Genomic DNA, 7,711 nt, shown 5'->3' on the forward strand with positions numbered 1-7,711 from the left:
TGGCATATCACCATTATTCTTTTTTTTTTTTTTATAATTTTTTTAGAGATATTGAGAGGGGGAGAATGGAAGAAAGGGAAGGAGAAGCAGAAAGAAACAAAGGTGGGTGTCCAATTATATATTATGATGCACAACTAACTAAAAAGACAAAAATACCTCTACTCTAACGGTACAAAAGTGGGTTAAGATCAGGACCAATCACATAATAAATTACAATCATAAGGACCAATGTCGTGATGTTTTTCATAATTATAGTCAAAATGCAGTATTTTATATAAACCACATGAAGAATTTTGTCTAGATTTTTATATCGTTTTACTTATCCATAAATTGGTAAAAATATTTATGTGTTAGAATTTTGTTTAGATTTTTATATCGATTTACTTATCCATAAATTGGTAAAATATTTATGTGTTAGTTTGCTTAATAATGAAAATGAAAAACCCAACGGTTCTTTCTCCCTGTGTGTGGTGTGTGTTTGTATGGGTACATTTCGAGCTTCCGTTGGTGCCAAGCACGCATGGCGATTCACCATTTCCTTCAACACCCCATTTTTCTCGCTTTCTCAGAAATTTTCTCTCTCTAGACTCCGAATCCTCTCTCTCATCTTCAATTTTGCTCTGTTTCTCGCGTTTGCAGAAGCCAGCTCATGTTTTATTCAGATTTTCGCACGTTTGGATTGGATTCACACGTTCAGGGTAATAGGTAATGTAGTAATTCATCCGAATATATTTGTGCATTTTCCGATTTTGCTTTTGCATTGTGTTGGTTTTTCATTTTCATGATATGTTCCAAGAATTTGTGTAATATATACGTGACATTTATCACAATTTGCGTTGGTTTCCTATCAATTTCGGTATCATAAGTTTGTTATGCATTTATGTGATCATGTTCACCTCGATTGACACAAACTTTGAAGATCTCCTGAAAATTTCGGAAGCTTTTCCTAAATTCTCCATTTTCATACAAACTATGGTTGTTATTTACATAAACTCCGTTATACCTATAAACTAAGTATTCACAAGAATACAGTTTCAAAGTCTAATGCATATTTATGTGGATTTCAGGTATTCTATCCCAATATTTAGGTTTTGGTGATAAAGACCCAAACTGACTGTAGCATAAAGCAGCAATCATGGCTGTTTCTATGAGAGAAGTGGATCCAGCTTTTCAAGGAGCTGGACAAAAAGCGTATCCTTTCTCTTAAACATATCTGAACTAGGAATTTTATTTTTCCCTACTATGCTACTTCAAATATAGTTATTTTTCTTCCAAATTAATTGAATATTGGGAGTTTCAATACGTACATAGATTACATGCTTTCAGAGTGCAGTTTTTTTTTTTTTTTTTTTCTTTATAAATGTTAATCTTTACATCTTCACTGACAATTAGAGGAATTGAGGTATGGAAGATTGAGAATTCTAAGCCAGTGGCTATCCCTGAGGCTTCTTATGGTAAATTTTTTACAGGGGATTCCTACATTATTTTGAAGGTGTGTTCTCTAATCTTAAACAAAGTTTCATATTTTCTTCTTTGATTTTTTCTTTTATCTAATTCAATGTATTGACAGTATTGTCATTTTATTATATGTAATTAGTAAATCATAGGATAAAGGAAGCTACACTTCACATCTAAGATGACCATGTTTTCTAACAAGAAAAGAACACTTTATTTGACTTAGTAAATCATTTATTCTTGGATTACTATTTATTTGTTTATACTGAATACTGCAATTTACATCTATTCTACAGACTGTTACAAAAAAAAGTGGTGTCTTCCGCTATGAAATCCATTATTGGCTAGGTAAAGATGCAACTGAGGTGAGTTTTCATCACATAACATCTTTTATCTTCAAAAAACCAATTTCTTTCCACTTTTGGGTTCAATCACATTACTTTCTTTACTTATCTTGTTTCTTGGTTTACATAAAACAATAGAAATAGCAATTGAAAACATAAAGAAGATACATGTCCTCTTTCTACAAGGTTGACCAAAAATCTTTGACTCACTAAGAGTTGACTTATACCTTTTCAATTCCATATGAACTTTTAAATTTTTGTTTACAGGATGATGCCAGCACAGCAGCCACAAAAACACTTGAACTTGATGCAGCTCTTGGAGGAAGAGCTGTTCAGTATCGTGAATTACAAGCCCATGAAACTGAAAGATTCCTTTCTCTTTTTAAACCATGTATTATACCTGAAGAATCTGAACCTCAAGAACACAAAACTCGTATGTTTGTTTGTAAAGGAAAACATGTTGTTCATGTATATGAGGCAAGTTTCTTTATATATTTTTTATTACATATCATATATAAATCATCCTACTTTCATTTCATGTTATAAATTATAACTTACAATGACAGGTTCCTTGTGCTCGATCCTCTCTGAATCATGAAGACATATGCATTTTGGACACTAAAAAAAAAATATTCCAATTTAATGGTTCCAATACTTCAATACAAGAAAGAGCTAAAGCACTAGAAGTTGTGCAGTATATCAAAACCACTTACCATACTAACAAGTGTGACATAGCTACCATTGGTATGTGATTTGTGCATAAAAAAAGGAAAATTACAGAAAAGCCCTTGCAATCTCATTTCCACTTGTATATGTTTGATTTCAACAGATGATGGGAGATTAATGGCTGATGCTGAAGCTGGAGAATTCTGGGGTTTCTTTGGTGGATTTGCTCCACTTCCAAAGAAAACAGCTACAAATGATGCTCAAAGTACTCATGCTTATCCTACTCAGCTACTTTGGTAATATTTTCTTATACTATTCTATCTCTTGATTCAACAATTAACAAACTTCTAAAAAAAAAAATTTTTTTTTTTCTTGTTTTAAGTATCATAAAGGGGAAAGCAATACCTGTAGCTGCTGATTCATTGACAAAGAAGTTACTAGACACACACCATTGTTATCTTCTAGATTGTGGAACAGAAATTTATGTATGGGTTGGAAGAAGTACTAATCTTGAAGAAAGAAAAGCTGCAAATGGAGCTGCAGAAGTAAACATTATATCAAACTATATAAATATAAATTTCCAAGCTTCTTATTATAATAAATAACGTATTGATTTACAGGAACATTTACGTGTTCATGAAAGACCAAAATCCAACATCATTCGAATGATTGAGAATTTTGAAACAGTTTCTTTCAGATCAAAGTTTGATTCATGGCCTCCACTGAGTGATGTGGTTGCATCTGAAGATGGTAGAGGGAAGGTGGCTGGTTAGTTATTTATCCTCAAAAAAAAAAATTTACTTTTAGAAGTAAAAATTAATAGATTATATTAAAATTATACTTTATTGATGATTTTGTAGCACTTCTAAAACGTAGAGGACTTGATGTCAAGGGTCTGATTAAAACTTCTACTGAACATGAGGAGGAACCTCAACCATATATTGATTGCAGTGGAAATTTACAGGTTTTTTACAAAAACTGTATTTTTTTTTTATCATAACAACATATATTATTTTAAAAAAAATGTATTTGATATAATTCTAAAATGGTTGCATAGGTGTGGCGTGTAGATGGAAAAGAAAAGAGTCTTCTTCCAGACATTGAACAATCAAAATTCTACACTGGAGATTGTTATATCTTTCAATATACATATTCTGGAGATGAACAAGAGGAATGTCTTATGGGAACATGGTTTGGAAAACAAAGTGTTAAGGTAAATTGACGAAATTGTCCTATTGAATGTGAGAGTTAAAGTTAAACCCTAATTATGTGATGTAGGAAGACAGAGATTCAACAATGTTACTAATAACCAAAATGCTTGAATCAGTCAAGTTTTTAGCTACTCAGGTTAGTTATAATATTATTATTATTATTATTATTATTATCTTTTTAGCATGTTTTTATATGGTTATGTGGTTATATAGGCACGTGTTTATGAAGGAGATGAACCCTTCCTTTTCTACGCAATATTTCAGAGCTTTATGGTTCTCAAGGTGAAGAAGAGAAAGAATTGTATATTTTTCTTCATTCATTTTGTAATTTTGTCTAAATTTGTAATTTCAATCAACTTTCAGGGTGGTCTTAGTAAAGGATACAAGAATTACATATCAGAAAAAGGACTACCTGATGACACATACAGAGAAGATGGAATTGGACTCTTTAGAGTTCAAGGCTCTGGTCCTGAAAACATGCAATCAATTCAAGTTGATCCTGTATGTTCTTATCTTTACATAATATTTATATTTTGTTTAAATATATATATATATATAATATATATATCTTTTTTTGTTAATGGGTCAGGTTGCAGCTTCCTTGAACTCCTCCTACTGTTTCATATTACACAAGGATACACTTGTCTTTATGTGGAATGGAAACCAGACAACTACTGAGGATCATGAACTTTCTGAGAGGCAACTGGATCTCATAAAGGCATACATTCATTCATTCATACATACATACATACATACATACATACATACATGATGTGAATTAACTTGTGATGAAAATGGTTGCAGCCTGATATGCAAACGAGAGTTCATAAAGAAGGAGCAGAATCAGACCAGTTTTGGGAAATTTTAGGAGGAAAAACCAAACATCCAAATCAAAAGATTCAAACAACTGCTGAAACTGATCCTCATTTGTTCTCATGTACATTGTCCAAAGGTTCAAATCATATAATCTTATTCTCTATTCTCTATCCCACTTTTTTTTAAAATAATTTTACTAACATTTTTTTTTTAACCTTTTCTTCTTCCAGATGACAATTTAAAGGTATTGTATACATAATACATTATACATTCCTTGAATTTGTTAACTTCAAAAGACTGAATTTGAGGTTTTTTTTATGCAGCTTTATCAGATACACAACTTCAAGCAAGATGATTTATTGACAGAAGATGTATATATCATTGATGTTCTCTCAAGCATCTTTATTTGGGTAGGGCAACAAGTTGAAGCAAAAACCAAAACACAAAAATTAGCCATTGGAGAGGTATTATTTTTACTTTTTACACACATTCTTAAATTAATTTCTATTTCAATTATATAATTTTAAATGGAATCCGACAGAAATTTCTGGAACGCGACATTCGTCTTGAGAAATTATCTCTTCAAACTCCAATTTTCATCATAACGGAAGGAAGCGAACCACCATTCTTCACACGCTTCTTCACATGGGATTCAAAGAAAACTGGAGTAAGCATCGTTCTTATCTTCTTCAAATTATAAAAATTTCATGTTTGTAATTTTTTTTTAAATATTCGTTACAGATGCATGGAAACTCATTCGAAAGGAGGCTTTCTCTGATCAAAGATGGAGGTCGTTCAACTATGAACCTTGTAAGCCACGATTTTCTAAAATTTTAATCACGTCAAGTCGTCAATTCACAAACCCTAGCTTCCAAAAACAATAATAAAACGATTGTTTTGTTTTGTGATCAGAAACCGAAAAAGAGAGCACCGGTATCATTCGGAGGAAGGTCCGGATCCGAAAAACCACAACGGTCAAGGAGTGTGTCATTCGGGTCGGACCGGCCTCGGGCAAGGGGCAGGTCTCCAGCATTTAACGCTCTCGCTTCAAAATTTGATAATCCTACTGCACAAAGAAACCTCTCAACTCCTCCGCCAGTTGTCAATAAACTTTTTCCGAAAGTCGGCGGCGGCGGCGACACCGGTGGTGGCGGTGGCGGCGGCAATCTTGACACCTCGAAACTTCCGGGCAGACTTGATACGTCGAAACTGTTTTCCAAGTCTAAAGCCATTGCTTCACTAACCGCCTCTTTTGATAAACCTACACGAGACAAACTCATGCCTCGTTCTATCAAGAGTAAGTATTTTTATTTTTTTTATTTTGAAAAATAAAAAATAATAAATTATATAATAATGTAGCGGCGAGATCGGAGCCAGTATCAAAAATGGAGGCAAACGCAAAGGGAACACCAATGAGTAGTAGAAAAATAGGGGGATTAGGAGTAAATAAGGAAGATGCAAATGAGAATAAGGTTGAAAAAGAAGAAGAAGAAAAAGGCGGCACTTTTTACCCATATGATCGGCTTACTACATCGTCAACGGATCCTGCTCCAAATATTGATGTCGCCAAGCGAGAGGTGTGTTTTAATAAAAAAAAAAGAGAAATTAAATATTGTTAATGTTAAGGTAAATGACTGTTTTACCCTTGTGTGTAGATGTATCTATCCTCGAGTGACTTCCGGGAGAAATTTGGAATGACGAAAGACGCGTTCTACAAGATGCCGAAATGGAAACAAAATAAGATGAAAATTTCGCTTAAGATGTTTTGAATGTTATTATTTAAAAAATCTCAAAGGAAAGAAAGAATACGAATACTTACCAATTTTCTTCTACATACAAACAAACATTATCACTCTAACTGCAGTTTTATTTTTTTTTATACAGCGAACAGAACAGGTCCTTTTTTGGTATTTTAGTCTTTTTATTAGACTGATATAATTTTTCCATTATTTATTTATTCATTTGAACGGAAGTGTATATGGAACAAATGAGTGTAAAACGTCATTTCATTAATAAAAGAAAAAAAATATATGTTTTCTTTTTGTAGCATTATAATGAGAGAAGGTTTGCTTTGTAAAATAAGGTAAAGATTTATTATTTCGTGTAAAAACAATAAACATTTCTATATATATTATGTTTCTGTGTAGTGCATACCCTATAAGTTAATCACAGAGAAGAATTTGGAAGGATTTTAGATTTTTTTTTTCATGCATAGTGAAGGAGGGTCTTTTATTTTATTTGTTTTTAATTATCGCATGACATGAGTGAATGATGATCTTTATTTATGGGAGCTGATTCGTACACAACAGCTTTTTACTGCACACAACAATTTTTTATAAATAGACAATTTTACCCTTTCCTCTATTTTAATAAACTTTACAATCTACCCCCTCCCATCTTAAAACCCTTCCCAATATACAAACACAAAAACGAGTCTACGCTTCTCAACGGCGATCATTGGTAACTTGCATCTTAGGTTTGCTTCACCGCCATAGCCGGCTGCCCCACTCAGGTCACTTTTATCCTTAATTTTTTGGTTTGTGATTTTATATTGTGATTGTATTTCTTCCATTAATTGATTTGTGATTTTATATTGAATTATTGGTATTGTGATTTTTGTATCGTTGCTACTATTATGATTCTATTTTCAATTCTAGTTTGTATATTCAATTATAGTTTGTAATTTGAGATTGAAAAAGATCAAAACCGTTGAAAAAGATCAAAACCACTGTTTGTTGTTTGTATTGAAAAAATCAATTTTTCTCCCTTAGTTACACTACATAATGCTTATATTAATAAGAGTAAATATCTTTAAACGCTATTCATCCAAAAAATCAATGAATACTCTGTTTACCTTTCTACTAATTTCATCAAATACATCAAATACTTTGCTATTTGTCTTGACTTACCTTTCTACTAATTTCATCAAATACATCAAATACTTTGCTATTTGTCTTGACTGTAAGCCCAAAAATCCATGCTATTGAAGAATATAAATGTAAAGCTTACCTAGTCACCTAGTCACTTAACACGCTAATGTTAAAATTTTAAGTTAATTTCATCAAACTATATTTTTCTGTTTATCACTATTATTTGTACTGAATTTCTTAATTTGTGTGTGATTATGTAATAGACAATTTCAATGGAATCAACTACATCAATGCCACTAAGTGAAAATGTTTATTTAACTACTTCGAAATTTGACTCGTGTGATGATTT

At 32.0% G+C, this 7,711-nt stretch overlaps 1 protein-coding gene across 3 annotated transcripts; it reads left to right on the forward strand.

The window, feature by feature from the left end:
- LOC111913861 (villin-4) lies at positions 1-6,528 on the forward strand. Of its 3 annotated transcripts, XM_023909573.3 has the most exons (23): positions 1-705; positions 1,068-1,191; positions 1,393-1,492; positions 1,752-1,820; positions 2,067-2,276; positions 2,366-2,543; positions 2,629-2,761; positions 2,848-3,010; positions 3,086-3,233; positions 3,326-3,429; positions 3,523-3,678; positions 3,744-3,812; positions 3,890-3,958; positions 4,040-4,177; positions 4,266-4,394; positions 4,481-4,628; positions 4,723-4,736; positions 4,816-4,956; positions 5,034-5,159; positions 5,234-5,302; positions 5,405-5,789; positions 5,852-6,069; positions 6,148-6,528. In XM_023909573.3, the coding sequence occupies exons 2-23, from the start codon at positions 1,136-1,138 to the stop codon at positions 6,259-6,261; spliced, it is 2,937 nt and encodes a 978-aa protein (XP_023765341.1). In that variant the 5' UTR covers positions 1-705; positions 1,068-1,135; the 3' UTR covers positions 6,262-6,528. The 3 variants fall into 3 exon arrangements, with proteins under 3 accessions (XP_023765341.1, XP_052627433.1, XP_042758646.1); XM_052771473.1 differs by lacking the exons at positions 1-705; positions 1,068-1,191; positions 1,393-1,492 and adding an exon at positions 1,938-1,985; XM_042902712.2 differs by lacking the exons at positions 1-705; positions 1,068-1,191; positions 1,393-1,492; positions 1,752-1,820 and adding an exon at positions 1,853-1,985.
- The last annotated feature ends 1,183 nt before the right edge of the window (positions 6,529-7,711 follow it).

This window comes from Lactuca sativa, chromosome 5 (assembly GCF_002870075.4).
Source record: "Lactuca sativa cultivar Salinas chromosome 5, Lsat_Salinas_v11, whole genome shotgun sequence".
In the NCBI taxonomy this organism is placed as follows: Eukaryota; Viridiplantae; Streptophyta; class Magnoliopsida; order Asterales; family Asteraceae; genus Lactuca; species Lactuca sativa.

What these genes read in the sequence shown, in the direction of transcription:
- LOC111913861 (XM_023909573.3), top strand. Translation starts at nt 1,136, where the DNA reads ATGGCTGTTTCTATGAGAGAAGTGGATCCAGCTTTTCAAGGAGCTGGA. An exon ending in ATTGCAGTGGAAATTTACAG is followed by an intron (nt 3,430 to 3,522) that starts GTTTTTTACAAA and finishes ATGGTTGCATAG; the next exon opens with GTGTGGCGTGTAGATGGAAA. An exon ending in GGCAACTGGATCTCATAAAG is followed by an intron (nt 4,395 to 4,480) that starts GCATACATTCAT and finishes AAATGGTTGCAG; the next exon opens with CCTGATATGCAAACGAGAGT.